Source organism: Diuraphis noxia, unplaced genomic scaffold, assembly GCF_037042655.1.
Source record: "Diuraphis noxia isolate RWA-SAM2 unplaced genomic scaffold, SU_Dnox_SAM2 contig0003, whole genome shotgun sequence".
Taxonomy (NCBI): Eukaryota; Metazoa; Arthropoda; class Insecta; order Hemiptera; family Aphididae; genus Diuraphis; species Diuraphis noxia.
Genome location: NW_028301713.1, coordinates 77,637,310 through 77,654,226, shown reverse-complemented (window position 1 = coordinate 77,654,226; position 16,917 = coordinate 77,637,310). Strand labels below are relative to the sequence as shown.

The 16,917-nt window shown below is 26.3% G+C and overlaps 1 protein-coding gene across 3 annotated transcripts; it reads right to left on the bottom strand.

Annotated features, from left to right (window-relative positions):
* Nucleotides 1-2,323: 2,323 nt before the first annotated feature.
* On the bottom strand, nucleotides 2,324-16,524 carry LOC107164758 (brefeldin A-inhibited guanine nucleotide-exchange protein 3). 3 transcript variants are annotated; one of them, XM_015512696.2, is made up of 27 exons: nucleotides 16,096-16,524; nucleotides 15,844-15,977; nucleotides 15,632-15,766; nucleotides 15,399-15,573; nucleotides 14,949-15,066; nucleotides 14,614-14,886; nucleotides 14,386-14,518; nucleotides 13,097-13,194; nucleotides 12,134-12,500; nucleotides 11,884-11,991; nucleotides 11,394-11,541; nucleotides 10,853-11,004; nucleotides 9,554-9,716; nucleotides 8,820-8,927; nucleotides 8,461-8,673; nucleotides 8,144-8,345; nucleotides 7,913-8,065; nucleotides 7,624-7,788; nucleotides 7,311-7,554; nucleotides 7,054-7,233; nucleotides 6,765-6,981; nucleotides 6,567-6,699; nucleotides 5,019-5,281; nucleotides 4,358-4,875; nucleotides 3,646-3,878; nucleotides 2,778-3,576; nucleotides 2,324-2,700 (listed from the first exon to the last, which is right to left on the bottom strand). In XM_015512696.2, exons 1-27 carry the CDS (start codon nucleotides 16,178-16,180, stop codon nucleotides 2,488-2,490), a joined length of 5,730 nt encoding a protein of 1,909 aa, XP_015368182.2. In that variant the 5' UTR covers nucleotides 16,181-16,524; the 3' UTR covers nucleotides 2,324-2,487. The 3 variants fall into 3 exon arrangements, with proteins under 3 accessions (XP_015368182.2, XP_015368185.2, XP_089079077.1); XM_015512699.2 differs by having other exon boundaries at nucleotides 15,408-15,573; XM_089222951.1 differs by lacking the exons at nucleotides 14,386-14,518; nucleotides 14,949-15,066; nucleotides 15,399-15,573; ... (1 more) ...; nucleotides 15,844-15,977; nucleotides 16,096-16,524 and having other exon boundaries at nucleotides 14,614-14,756.
* Between the last annotated feature and the right edge of the window lie 393 nt (nucleotides 16,525-16,917).

Genomic DNA, 16,917 nt, shown 5'->3' with positions numbered 1-16,917 from the left:
GCACAATCATTCAGTCTGGTATAAGTATAATTTAGGCGCATGCGTAGAAGCGATAAGCGTTACCACGTTCACAGCGAGAACGCCGAGAACTACCTCCAAATCCAAGGAGTCCAAAACTCCAAAGTCCAAATCAGGCAAATCCAAATTACAAATTTACCATTCATCTATAATTATTATCAACTATTAATAAAGTAAATTTTACTTTGTGAATTGTGATATTACTGATATTAACTATTTATTATTTAGTAAGTTGGAATTCAGAATTTCCATTGTTGAATTTAGGAAAAAAACCATTTTATTTATTTATAAAAAACAATCGTATTCTACAATTCTACTGTAACGAATGTATTGATTTTGCTACGTGTATTTTTCATTAAAAATTTAATTTAACTTATTTTCAACTTCAGTAACTCTTCTAGTGGGAAAACTAATAGTCAGTAATTTTCATGTCAAAAAAAACATAATTTTAAACAAGGATTATAGTATAAGTTTATAATATAATTTAATATATTATGTAGTATATACTGTGACATTATACATTTCTATGTTTAAGAAGACAGAAGTACATCGATTGATTTCAATATGTACTACTATGTAGCTTCAGTAGTTCAGTGGCGCTGAACTCATTTTATGTGAAGGAATCACTTCACTTCTTAAATAGGTGGGTGGATATAAGTGTTAGGTTAGGTTAGGTTAGGAGTTGTAGTTAATGGGTTAACAAAATCATTTCCGGTTTTCTATACATTGAGTGGATTTTTATATCATATTAATTATTTAGATGGCTGAAAAATTTGGGTTAGGTAAAATATTCTAGATTTCGCTTCACAAACAAATTTTGAGTTTGACATCACTATGCAGCTTTTCCCCAAGATACTATGTTATTTTTGTTTAATTGATCACATTTGAGGACATTTAATTGAAAAAAATGTCCTTATATTATAATTTATAATCTTTCTTGGGTTAGGTTAGGTATATCAATATACATCTGAATAGATACAATATACAAATATATAACATCATATACTAGACATAATGAAAAAAAAAATGTTTTTTGTGTAAGAAAAGTATGATATATATTGGTACAAACAGTACAAATACATTGATCTGTACTTAATATGCTATAAAAGTATTCAATAGACTTGTGGTTTTGTATATTATGGACTATTATGGTACCATATAGTTTAGATATTTTTTTATAAGATAAGTTATTGGTTTTGTTAGTTTAATATAATCATTATTTGAAAGAGAAAAAATTGTATTTTATTTTATAGTTAAAAACAAATACAAATAAACAGATAAATTTTATGAGTTAAAAAATATGGATGTCAATTACATTTATTAATTTTTGTATCAAAATAAAGAAGTATTAGTATGAGTAATATTTATAATTCTATTGAATGAAAAATATTGGTATTTGTTATTGCTACGCTCACTGAGCCACATTAATGTATCACCTCACATTCTCACCACTAAGCAACCTTGAATCAGCAGTCATTTCTAAAAATTTAATGTTTATCTGTATCTTTTACATTTTGTGTAAGTTTAGTATGTGATATATTTATAAAAAATCATAATTTTTATACATTTTTAAATTGTATTTTATAATAATATTATTTAGTTATGTTGGAATTTTGTTGGGTTGTCACTATGTTGTAGGTATAATTATCTTTCTTACAAATGTTAATAATATATTGCAAAAATTAATTCTAAGTTATTCTTCACAAAGTTTAATATAAACGATTCAATTTTTAGAATAAAAATATACCAATAAACTTATAACAAACAAAATTTGTAACATATACAAATGTTATTATCTTTATGATTGCAGAAATTATCTTATTGTATTCAGTTTATTTATATGTTAATTATAAAATAATAATTATTAATTATACTCCTATTAATTGTCAACAATTTAATATTATTTTAAAGTAGTTGCAAATGTAAAAAATATTTGAGGTACAATAGATGATTACCAGTTGACATGGTGATAAATGTTAAACTGTATGGTGCTAGGATAATAATAAACAAGAATGGAAAAGTTTATTTATCGCATAATGGTTATTAATATTGCATAATAATATGTAACAATATTTTAAGGATTTAAAAAGATAATTAAATAGTTATTTTTAAGGATTTATCAAGTAAATTATCTATAATATCTGTATCATTTCTCAAAATAATATATAATATAGCCAATATAGGTAACACATAAATAATACGTAAGTATCAATATTCAATAGAATAAATTAACTTTAAAAAAAATTAAAAATCATACTATATAAGTATAGATATTAAAAGTTTTGCAGATTTAATTTATAAAAAATAATTTAATAAATATTTTTATTGGTTGAAGATATCTGATATATATTACTTTATAAATAAAAAGAAACATTCAGTCTCTGACACTAAATGATTTACAATAAAAATCAGTAGTTCTTAAACTTACTGAAACACATCAGCTTGACAAATAAATGTTTGATATGAAGTTTATGGACCAAATCCATAAATGAAAGCTACCCTTTGGTAAAATTCCCCAAGAACACGTTTCAACAGAGGCCTAGTTGCCGATTCCGTTAAAACTCTTACACCATTGAATAAAACTGGTAATAATAACTTGAACGAGTCATCATCCAGTTGCGTCAATAAATCAAAAACTGAAATCAACATTTCTGACCATACTGACTCATGCACTTCACTGTCCTATAAATTAATTGTTACATATTTGTATCATTGGTATAATATTAAGTAATTTAACATTTTTGAATAAATAAACATACCTTGTTCATACTAGTCTGCCTCTGTTCTTCGACTTCTGGTGGTAAATTTTCTTCACTTTTTTCAATAGAATCAGGCTGCCCTGGCATAGCGTTTGCATGTTTCCTTTTTTTATATTCTTCTATTAGATTATCTAAATTTTTACAACTTGCTATAGCATACACAGCATCATCGTCATCATCACTTCCACTATCTTCACTTTTTGATGTTAATGGTGCGTTTGGATATATCTTTTTAAAATCTTCAAACTTAAAGGCGGCAGGTTTTTCTTCAGTTGTTTCAAAAATATCATCATTTTGTGCAACAAAAAAGAACACTGGTTTATCTCCTGCCCTATCAACAGCACAATGTGTACCGCTTTTATCCATAACTATTTCAACATATTTTTGGCAGGCATCATCAAATATACGTTTGAGTTCAAGTATAAAACTTTCAGTATCATTAGTGGGAGATGTTTTTTCAACAATAAGTTTAATCTGATCAGAACTCAAGAGAGACATGCGATTGATACATATTTCAAAAAGTGCAACCAATGAGAGTGTCCAAGCTCCTCCAGCCTGCTTATATAAATTAGCTGCTTTCTCTAAACCAGCGACTTTTTGAATAAGAAATTTTAGACCAGGCCTTGAATCAAATTCCCAAGATATACCGTATGTCATATTTAAACACGAGATAAAGGTATGAATCTGAAATTCAGTGAGTGAGGACAAATATCCAGGCATAACATTTTGTTTCTGTAATTTGAACGATTGCTCGTCCATGGGAGTCATCAGAGAAGATTGTAGAAGGATATTGGCTAAGCTGAAGAAAATAAATAATAATTATAATCAAAAACAAATTATTTTGGTTCACATATTTATAAAAAAATACCTTGGTATAGCTTTGTTGGTACCCTTTACCAACACATTTCCAATCATTTGTAATAGCATTTCATTTACAAATAATCCAAGGACTATATTTTTGTAAGGAACACGTTCTGGTGATTGCTGCCATTGGTTGTCAATTTCCAAATTACACCAGTGATGACATAATAAAAATATAAAACTTCTTTCATCATCAACAATTGTATCACTTTTAACTCTTTGGTGATCTAACAAAAATACCTGAAATATCATGATAAACATTTTAATTAATTTTCATTTTTTAAAGACCAGTAATTGTAAATGATTCATTAGTCACAACTAAAGTTAAAAAAATTTCCTGTTACTAAATACTAACAACATTTAACTAAGCAGTCCTTATACCATTAAATTTTACTAAATATTTAGAAAAATTTAAGTTGACAATTGTATTTAAATGATTTTAAGAAATGTATTAATACTGCAATTCATATCTAATTATACTGCATTAAAATTATAGGGTATATTACAGTAGCAGTATTGTTATGAATGCACATAAATAATTTTTTATTATTTATTTGCTTGCTTATTATTTTACCATCTTATTCAAATAGGTACAATACATTTAAACTATAAAGTACCCTTAATATATGTTACAAAAATTTATTTTATAATCAAAATACTAGAATTTAAATTTAAGATTGTTTGAAAATACATTTTTTTTTTTTATAAAAAGCAACTACCTGTTGAGATAATTGTTTTAAATGCAAATTGTCATCTATTGTACTATCCCTTCTTGCAGCCACTTTAATACCAGCTGCTAAATCGCCATAAAAACTATCTGAAAATGGACTGTATGTCATTGATACCCTGGTCAGTGGATATAAAGAAATAGCACAAGCTCTGTGTAAGCTAAAGCTGATTAGATCCCATTGGCTTGTAGTGAAGTTATCTCCAGCACCCAAAACAAAATGTCTTAAACATGCACATCCTAAACGGACAATGTTCTCTAAGGGCTGAACACAGAATTCATTTAATACAAATAATAGTTGTTTCAACATAAGTGTTATTTCTTTTTCAAGTTTCATTTCATAATTCTTATTCATTTTTAGATAGTTGACAATTAGATCAGTTGAATTTCCACATAACTGTTTGAAATTTGGTAAGTCCTTAAGGTCATGTGTAGACACAATCTTTCTTGCCCATGTTTGTATGGTAGGAAGAAGTAGTCGGTTTATGCAGAAACAACCAAATATGTAACCTGTAATTAGTTATTATTCATTAATATTTATAATTTTTAAACACTAATAGGTATATTAATGAAATAATAAATAAATAAACTTTAATTTTAACTTCAGTTTATTTAGTCATAGGTATATTTATTACGTCAAAAATAATTTTAACCTGGTATTTCAGGAAATGCCTGTAATATGTCTAAGAGTAATTCAAGACTTTGCCTTTGATATATAGCTGATGTACCAGTAATTGCAGTACAGAGTCCTTCTACAATGCAGTACCACACTCTTAGTATACCACATGGTTGATCAATTTCTTCTAAAATCATAGCTTCATTTTTTGAATCTTCAATAGATAGTTGATTATAGTTTTCATTTTGAATATATTGTAATTCAGGTACATCGTTATCAACCAGAGTTGAGACATGATTTCTAAATAAAATGTATGTAAGTATCAAGAAGACGCAATATCAAGTTTATTTTTGTCTCTAAATTGGAGACACATATCAAAAAACCAGTTTACAAAGATCTATCCTAATTGTCAATTGAAGTATTTATGTATAATACCTACAATCTATAGCAATATTTTTGAAGGTCTCACAGATACATATGTATTTACATTTTCTAAATACCTATTTATGTAGCCAACATATAATAATAATATTTTATGCACTTTTATAGTAACCTAGAATAGGTAAAACTTTTTTATTCATAAAAGTTTAAACAAAAAACAACTAGATATCTTCAAAAATATTTTTTAAATTAATTTATATGGAAACACTATTTTTGGTACTAATTCTACCTATATCTATACTATATACTATATAGGTATGGAAAAATAGATACATAATTGGAAAAGTATTGAAACGTACATTGACAGGTAAAACACAAAATAGAAATACATACTAACCATATACATTTACTTCATAAGTAATCATATCTATTTCATTAATTCAGATAATCATAGGTATAATAGATAACAATATCAGATAATCTGGACACAATTAGTGCAGTAATAGAAAAACGTGGATGCATTTTATATGCCACTAATTTCAATTTTTATATTAAACACACAATTCATATTTAGCTGGCATATCTAATATTAGATGGATAAGTTCCAAAATCAGTTAAAATGAATTAATTTAAAACAGATCTTTGTAAATCAATTTTTTTTCATGCTTCAAGTGTTAGTACAGAGAACATATTGACCGTAATGTGACATTTTCTTTTTTAAACCCAATTTAATTATGAATTAACAATAAATTTTAAATACTCGAGATTCATGTAATTTAAGACACTTATTATTTCAAAAAGTAAGTCAATTTTTTCACAGTTTCAAGTTGTTAAAAACAGTTTTTTTTTTAAATATTTTTTATTCTTCTAATATTTTAAGTTTACGAATGACCACATTAATATTTGAAAGCAGGATACTTTTCGATACATAAAAATCAAATTTAAAACAAATAGTTTATGAGTTAAAAATTGAATTTTTTTAATTGAATGAAAAAAGTAATAATTTAATAAATAATTAACATAAAAATATTTATTGAAAACACGAGTGGTTCATGTATTATGATAAAAGAATCACCCGATATAAATCAAAAATTACTAATTCATAACCTAGATGTATAATATCATTAACAAAGATTAAAAACATCTTAATGAAAGGATGGATTAATATACCAAGATATTTGGATGAGTGGAAGTAATAACTTACCGATTAGGTAAATGAAATTTTGGACAAGCTGGCATAACATACATTGACTTTAATATTAAACTGCAATGCTGTAAATGTTTAAGAGCAGCTTTGCACAGTTCAAGTCTAGTTTCAGTATCTGAGTTGTCAAAATCTAATTAAATGTAAAACAAGCTTTGTAGTCTGTTTCATTTTAATAAGAAAGAATAAACTACTTACTAGTTCCTCGTACGTGTTTAATGAGACAAGCTATACAATCTACTGCTGCATTTGAGAAAGCTAATGTGTCATCAGTGTTCAGAAAGACTCTAAATACTTCTAACAGAGATGACAAATGACTGCTATTGACTACTTTTAAAGCACCGAATAAAGGTCTCCAACCAGATCTGATATCTGAACGGTTAGCTTCGACAAATTCACATAAGCAACTGACAATCTATTAAGAATAAAATTATTACTTAATTTGTTTAATATAAATGTGTAGTACCCATATGAAATATTAAATTACTTGATCTTGAATTTCTATGTCACATAGTTCTAAACATAAGAGATTTTCAAAAGGTTTGAACAATGATTCGTTGATATGGAAATGAGAAAGCTCTGGTTGGTCGTTAAGAAAAGCTAAAACTGTATCATGAATTGAAGCTATAGCTTGTTTAGACAAAGCTAAATCTTTATGGCACGATACCTGGTAAAAAATTTAGAAAAATACAGTTTATGAATGTCATTAAGTAGATAGTATTATTTAACATGAAATGTCTTTACTTCCATCAGACATGGCAAAACAATTGACCATATTTTTATCATGTGGAATAATGGGCGCCCACTTTTGATGCATCGTAACATAAGTCGAGATAGTCGTGTTAAAAGAGTGGCATTATTAGTACTGTTATTAGATTTCTTCTGATCTGGTGATTTAAATAACTCGTGTCGAATAGTTTTACATAAGCTACGTACAAATTCAGTAAGTGCTCTCAAATTCAATTTTAATGCAGCATCTTCAAATAATCTATAATAATATGTTTGTATAAGGTATTTAAATTAAATAATACATATCAATAAAGATTATGGTATATACCGGTCAACATATTGAGACAGAATACAGACTATTTGTGCAGCATATTCTTGGTTTAATACACCATTATTTTCAATATCTGCTCTACTTTTATTTACCAAAGTTGATATTGTTTCTGTTGAATTATTGGGAGAAGTAGGTGAAGACAAAAAACTATAGACATCCATGCTAAACATTAAAAACAGATTATTTGTTATCAACTATTATTTATCGAATAAATTCTTAATTGAAATTAATATACTAAAAAACTGAAAATAATATTTAAACATATAAAATAAAGTAAAAATCTCACCAAACTTCTTCATCACTATCTACAGATGCACCAAAACTTTTGTTTAAATTTTCAGTATTTAATAACTTAGGTTTAACCATCTTTAATGCAGCAACTGATGAAGACGTCTGTCGAAAAAATATTTGTTCTAGGTATCCAACATATAGAGCACAGCTATAAAATTAAAATATAGGTAGTATAGTATTAGTATATATAGGTATACTTCAATCAAATTGTATTAATGAGATATACTTGAAAATATGTGGCCAACATTCTTGTCCGTGACATCCAAATTCTAAGCCACGCGAGAGCATCACATCCATACTTAAAACATGTGATGTTATTAACTTTGGTTGCTTTTTGATTATGCCAGAAAACCAATTTACGTTTCCTTTCTGACCACATGAAGCTTTTACAAGCAGAGAGAATATACCTTCACAGCGATTGTGCATACCTAATTAAAATGAATATAATATTAATTTAAACAGTAAATAATAGTTTGAATTTAGTATAAAGTTTAAACATTGAAACAAATAAAAAATGTTACAACATTTGAATTCATTACAAACCTAAAATATTTGCAAGTGTAGCTGCTCTTTGTAATGCATCTAGACTATGTTGTACTGACATTTGACGAATAGAATCTTTGTTCAATTCATTTCGTAACAATTTTTTAACCTGAGTATTTGAATCATCGGATGAATCAATTTTAAGAGGAATGGCCAAAACATTCATCATAGAATCCCAGCAACATGTAACGATTCGTCTACTTAACTTTATACCTAATAAAATTAAATAAATTAACTTCAATATTATTTAGATAAATTTTTTTATACTCAGTTGAGCTACCTATATTATAAAATTTGGATTTTGAGAAAGTAAATGTAAGTTAGTAAATTTATATATTATATGATAATCAAAATCATACCAGCATTAGCATCAGGACTTGTCTCTGATCTACAGACCGTTCTTTCTAAACGAAGACAATCTGATAGCAACCAATTGACTTTATTCTCAGAACTATAGCCATCAATATCTAAATAAATATGAATAACAATTTAAATAAAATTAAGTATAAAAAATGTAGTAAATTATTAGATATGAAATGTATGTATTATAATACAAATTTTTATTTGAAACATTGAATTAGAAGTATAATCGAAACTGTGATGTATAACATAAATATATATTATATTTTATAAAAGCTTGTAAATAAAAACAATAAAAATAAGTATATATTATGTTTAGATATTTAAAATTTTAGTTTACTTGATAAATATTATTTTCAATCAATTTTTGTATATCATAATTTTTAATAACCTTAAATAGTAAATAATAAATATGTTTATTTGTATTGTATTGTATTGTATTGTGAGTTTATATTTTATTAAGCCATATAAAATCCAAATCATGACAATAACTGTTTTTTTTTTTATAAAGATTGTGTGAAAACTTATATCTAAAACCAAACCAAGTGCCAACAGGACAAATAAAAACAGTCATAACACGGCTGCTACATATGCAAAATGAAAAAAAAATATTTCAAATAATTTGTTAAAAATTATGAATCAACAACAAAACAAAAAAAAGCAATGCAAACAAAATCAAGCCAATATTATAAACTAATATTAAATCAAGCATGAAACTAGGCCCCATATGAACCTGTTAATAAATCTATTAACGCCAAATGACCAGCTGCTTGAGTCTTGTAACTGGACAATACCAAAATATTAGTAACAAGTACATGTTGATAGAGCTCAGCTAACCAACTTCTAGACACATACATCAGCATGCCACTGCTGTAAATTTCTTCAACAAATTGATCCTGCAGAACAACCAACCCACCCAATGGTTATATTGCATTTTGATAAGGTAGTAGGTATATAACACAAATTTTTGATTTAAAGCAGTAATTTTATAATAACATTTTAGGAATAATCCCCATACATAAAGTTACCTAATTAATAAGAATTATAGTTGAATACAAATTAAAAATAATAATACATAATTAATAAAATATAACATAAAAATGAAATACATTAATTTTATGAGTTAAGTCCGGATTTATATTGTCTTAGAACATCTAAAACAAGATTTTGATATTCTCTAAAAAACTTACAAATATTCACCTTATATTCTTTTAAAAAATAGAAAAATATGATTTTTTACAATAGTTAGGTATACTGTATACTCATGCATAGTAGAATAATTGCACTATATTAAAAGTTAAAATAGTGTAATTTGTGTTGGGCAATTCTACCCATATTTAAAAATATGTTCAAAGTTAATGAATTTTTAAAACAAGTAAGTTGTTACTTGTTGTTATCAAAATCGGTAAGTTAAATTAATATATAACGGCACAGTGACATACATAATAGTACCTACTATTACTGCGTGTTTTTTTTGCCAAAAAAACATTTAAAAAAATATGGTTAGTAAAATATTTTATTAAGTACTGTAATACATATTTACATTAATAACAATAATTTAAAAAATAAAATTAATTAGAATTTTTTCCCAAGGTATTCCAAAATATGCTAAATAATCTAAATATTTCCTAACCTATAATATTATATTCTCAACATACGAAAAGAAATTTTCTTATATCGAATGAACCGTTCACCTTTTTTATTCAATTAAGACTGCAAAAACTTAATAATATGACTAGTAAAAACATTAAATTCCAAACTTTAGTTATGAGTAAATTTAAAATCTAACAACGATTTACTTTAAAACTATTTATGTTTTCAAATTTAAAGTTTTTAAATTCAAAGTTTTACATTAGGATTCAATATAAAACACATTGATAGGTCAAAATATTGAAACGTTGAAATATTGGCTACATTTTTAGTACTAATAAAAATATAATAGTTAATACACTGATGTTTCAACATATAAATGTTTTAATTGTCGGTAATTCAACCTTAATGCTGTAATATATATATTTTGTTTTATACTTACTTCAGACATGATGGGCAGTATAGAAGAGTCATCATAATAATTTTGATGAATTAACTTCAAATTAAGGTATAGTGACATAATTGTTGCTACATAAACACCATCTGCATTTATTATTATTGAACCATATTTTTTATTATCTTGTCGTATAATTTCTAAATTAAATAAAAAATAATTAGAAATTGCATAAATTATGTAATAATGTTATTACATTTTCTTTACTTTAAATTAAAAGTATAACATCACTTTACATTAATGTTAGACTTTTAAAATTATAGGTTCAGAGATTTTGAATCTATTTTTATTTTATTTAATGATCATGAAAATTGTAAAAATTATTAGGTTATTAAACGGTAATATAATATAGTTCATTAAATATTTTAGATGAAAAATGATCTCAAAACCGTTAAGATATGTTACAATTGTTTTAACAATAATCAAATATAGATAATTAAAATCTGTAAACTTATATCTATGAATAATTTATTATTATAACCAATATTTTAATATTTTATAAGCATTTTAATAAAAATATGGCATATACCTTCACAAAAACTGGAAGAAAACCTTTGGATCTCTTCATCTACTTGTAATGTACTTCTAAGTGGTAACAATGTAGGTAAAAAACTAACCAGAGTCTGGACAAAACTACCAGCATTTTTTCTTTCTAAATCCAATAATTCTACAGACTCCTATTTAAGTTAAAAAAGAATTATATATAATACACAATAATGTAGTACATTTAAATACTTAATTGAAACAGATATAAGTGATGTTAAAAAATTAATTTTAATCTAAAATGTAATTATGTTGGATACCAGTTACAGACTTATAGTGGTAAATAATTGTGTGGTAGAAAGTACCGGAAAATAAATAAACACCATCCAAGCCAGTTTAAAAAAAAAATTTTTAGTACAGAAATATTTTTACATTTTGACTTGGAGAATTATTAAAAATATATTAACAATAGTCAGAGTATGATGGTACTTTGTATTATTTTACACAAAATAAATTTAAATTAAAGATAAACTTACTGGAGTAACTTGAAAAACATTACAAGTATTCAACTTTTTTGTTACTAGTTCTAATCGAAATGCTTCTTCTTTTAGATTTTTCTCAACTGCCGCTTCCATTTCGTCAATCTGAATTACAAGCAATGAAAATAAAAATTTATTAGAAGTTAGCCAACCTAAAGAAATATGATTTTCTATTTAATATTTTTATGACTTATTAACTAAATATAAATTGAAAGTTAATGATTAATGTTTTATATACATAAGTTACCTGTGGATCATTTTGATATCCTCCTTCAGGACCTTCTGTATTACCACTACTTGGAACTCCACTACTGCTGCTTGTACTGTTAATACGACTTCTGTTTTCAATGGATGACTCAGAAGAAGAAGATAATAATTGTTCTCTATAGATATTTGGTAATCTCTTCATTGACTCATAAGTTAAAGGTCCTGTGTAGTCACAACTAGCCAATGACTGGAATTTTTCATTTATTTTTTCAGTGTAAACATCGTTAATTCCTTTTCCAGTAGTTAAATCAAGAAGGGTTGAAAGAAGAGAAAGTATACACGAAACACTAATAAAAACAATTTCCCAGTCTGTACATTTGGAACATTCTTCAATAGAATCCATCACCCTAAAGCATAAAAAAAATTATAATAAAACATTTGATAAGATCAAATAGAAAATTGTGTCATATGCTATCTGCATTAATCAAGTTATCCACACATTTTCTCATTCTATTATTAATACATTAACAACTATTCTAATAATATTGTATGCGAATATGCTTTGTCAACCAACAATTTATTTAGATGAGTGAAAAGCATACATCATTTTAAAATATGACATTTTTTACACCAAACTGTTGACCATAGCAAGAATTTCATGAGCCCGCATACAGGTGCACAAAGCTCAAACACAAACAATTGAGTTATCATGGAATACGTAAAAGTGGAATATAATATAAGATCACGTGGAGCAACAAACTTACTTGAAAGGAAACTACAGAAAGAATGGTGGTGTTTAGTTAATCCAACCAATGTGTTTGAAAGTTTTTTAAAAGATATAAAAAATACATCTCTATACAATTACTATAAATTCAATTACAACTGTAAAACAATAGACTACAAGCTCCAATAAAAATGTTTTGATAAGTTCAAAAAACATGTTAATACATAGATAGCATATGACACGTGTAACGAAAAATATATATTATTATAATATACTAACAAACGAGTCAACGCCATATCACTCTGTTGACACATTTTATCATCTTCCACAAGAATTGGTCCAGCAAAATCCACTATTCTATTTGGACTACTCAATAGCTGAAATAAAATATATTTTATACAACTATAGATGATGTAATATATTATATGATACATTTAATAAATATAAGTATAAGTAACACTTTTTAAAATTTTAATATTTCTTATGATTAGAACATTCAACAAGTTGTGGTAAGAGCTTGCATTTTTGTGGCTATTAAAGCTGTTTTTAAACAAGAATACATTCAACAGAATTTACAATTTTTAACCAATTAAAAAAAAAGCTTTTCTTATGTATATTTGTATAAGTACTACAGTAATTAACTTAAATTTAACTTGATTAAACTCAGAATGAGATAGGTAACATACAAATTATTAAAAGAGGAATGGTAACTTTAATTAAGAATAGGTGTCACCAAGATTTCAAAGATTTCGGATAATGTCCTTTAGTTTCTAAACAATTGGATAGATTTAAAAATTTAAGTGAGTTCCAAAAGTTGTAGATTAATGATGCAAAAATAATGCTGGAGCCTGTGAAATTTTTATTTTTGAATTTGGAAAGAGTATTGGGAGAGTAGTTAACATCAGATAGACGGTCATATACAGAATAAAGAACAGAAGAATATTATTTTAATTTTACTCGTTACTCATATTATACATAAATTAAATGGGAAACATACTACAAAATGTACTACTTAATAATATTGTAAAATTCTAACTACTTTCCATACATTAAAAAAAAAAAGGAACATGTATTAACTCATGTACCAACAAAGCTTATAATTATTTACCATAGATAATAACTATAATTTGACGTTATTAAACAAGGCAGTTATTGAAGTATTTAATATATTAGATTTAACAAACTATATGGTTAAAGAATTAATAATAAATATTTTTATTTTTTTTTAAACTTACTTAATTACTTGGAATAAGTTAAAAATGATATTATTAAAAGTCTAATAGATTGGATAACAATATTACTCTAAAACTACAAAGAATTTTACATTTTAGTCTGATTATAAATACAAGTTATTTTAATTCCAGACATAATTCCAAAATAATCAAAGATAATGTTTATTTTATAATAGTTTTAAGAGTTAGATTATTTTAATAGCAGTAAATTTAATTAAACTTGTATATATTCAATTGGTAATTTTGTTAAACAATGTAAAATATTGAAAATATTACTGTTTGTATTAAATAATAATTTATAAATTCTCTTTTTCATGAATAAATTTAAATACCTACCTCTTTTAAAGCTTTCAAAGCATCTATTCTATAAAGAGGTGGTGGATACAAAAGCATTCTATGAAAGACAGACTCCAAAACAGGTCTAAGAGAACTCACACATCCAACCAGTCTCACTAGTTGACTTCCAATACTAAAATTAAAAAGCATGCTATATATTAGTAATGTTAATAATTAGTCTAAGCATGTGAATAGTTATTAATTTATTATTAAAAATAAAATTATTACCTATATATTATTTTAGATTGATTGCTGTTGAAACTAGGAGCACTTCCCAAGACACCAGATCCTCTACCAAATTTAGTAATCTTATCATCACCTCGAGAAACTATTTTTTTATCGACTCGAGGTGATCCTAAAAAAGCTATAATAGCTGGACAAAGACGTTGCCATAAGAACATAGTAAAGTGACGATTATCATGTACTTTTTGGGGTAAGCTTGCAACAAGAGTATGAAGACATTCGAGATAAAAGACAACAGCTTGACTGCAACGATCTCCACTATTAACATGACAAACATTGGTCAAACTCAGATTTTAAACATAAACAAAATATTTATTTACTTTTGAGTCTCGTCTATTTTACTAACAATAAATTGCAATATTGGTAATGCTTCATTAAAACACAACACTCCACCAGCACCATTGTCTTTCATTTTATTAATTTCTTCACATTCTTCATCTGGAAGTAATACAAATTACTAAAATACCTTTTTATAAATATTTAATACACTACAATCGAAATCGGTCAAAAACTGTACAAATTCTAATTTCAAGAGTGGATATTTTGTGTTTTCAAATTTTATTGAATTAGTAAACATTAAATATGCAAACAAAAATTATATGAAAAATGTGTATAAATGGAGATTACATAATAAATGATTCATTAATTCTCTTTCAATCAAAGTTGACTGTTTGAAAAAATTGAATTAAGATTTTGCGCAACAACCCTTTAGCAATTTTTCCTAATAGTTAATACCTAATCTTTTACCGACTCGAATTAAAATAAAGTACCTATTTTACCAAGAAAGTTGCAAAAATATCGTAGTGTTTGACTGACAGCAGCTTGAGCAGCCGATCGAATTCCTTGGTTTCCATTTTCGTATACTTCACAGGACAGTGTAAGTATCTGTATTATAATACGCCCATTCATTGTCCAGTATGATGAACACGCAACGTTCAAAAACACCTATATATTAATTTAAAATAACTATTAATGTTTATAAAATATAAAGAAGTAGAATCACCTTTAACATATCTATTTGTGTGTCATCAGATTGTGCTAAAATAGAACTAATTGTATGCAAAATTTGTGACGGCAACCATAACGAATCATCTTCTGGCTCAAAATTTGATTGAAAACGATCATCTCTCAAAATTTTCTAGACATATTTTAGTGTTGGAAATTACTATATAGTTATAATCAGTTATTTATGTACTAATGAAATATGAATTTTACATTTAATCCACACAGAGCTTGTGCCACTAGTTTGCTTTTTCTGGTTTCAAATGCCAGTTTAAAAACATTTAAACACTTTGCTCTAAGTTCATGAGCCGGATCGCGCAGGGATCCCTGTTGCTTCTCCAAAAACACTGAAATGGGATTATAAATTCTAATTTAAATATTTTATCTACAAACAAAATATTATGTCTATCAACTGCACAAAACTGATCGTGCGAAATGCTTTGTAATATTAACGTAAAACACTACCATATGCTTCAGTTGCTGACTGACTCAGGTTGGTCAATTTTGCGTTTGCCGCGTCCTTTGATATCTGAATGAGTAGATCTTCCATGTCGATCGACTGTGTTTGGTGTATACCATCTACACAGACATTATTTCTGTGCGATATTCCAAAAATGAATTTACAGACTGAACAATGCTTATACGAAGAACGCAGTTCGAGGAGTACACTTGCGCATGAGGGAATGTTGTCAATAACAACTGACAACAGATTGGAAATTTGTCACTTAATTCGTCTCCAACACCGAAACCGAAGTCGGCGACGTACAAAGAATGGCTAAGGTGGCTAAGGAGACAGTTAAAATGATCTTAAAGACTTACATCGGTATACAGAGTGCATTGGTACTTTTTTATTTTTTTGAATATTAATGTGAAAAGTTGAAATGTGGAAAACTGTTTTTATCATTTCTGTTATCATTAACATTGTGCTCCCCGCGCGCATAATTATTCGTGGCTTGCGAACCTATGTGAATATAATTAGCTTATTAAAATGTATAGGTAGGTAGCAGGTAGCTTATAAAGTTATAAACTTTTACAGCCAACCATACAAATTAGAATCGTAGAAAACCTAATATTTATATAATAATCATTATAAATTCTACAATAGCATTATGTCATCTTTTATTAGGTAGGTATTTCTAGAGAGCCTAAATATTTTATGATGGATTATAATAAATTATTATCTAAATAAACAAAAAAGTTTTCTATTAGTGGGTAAAATGCATAAATAATAAATATAATATAAAAACTACAAGATGGTTGACTTATATTCTAATCAATTAATTAATC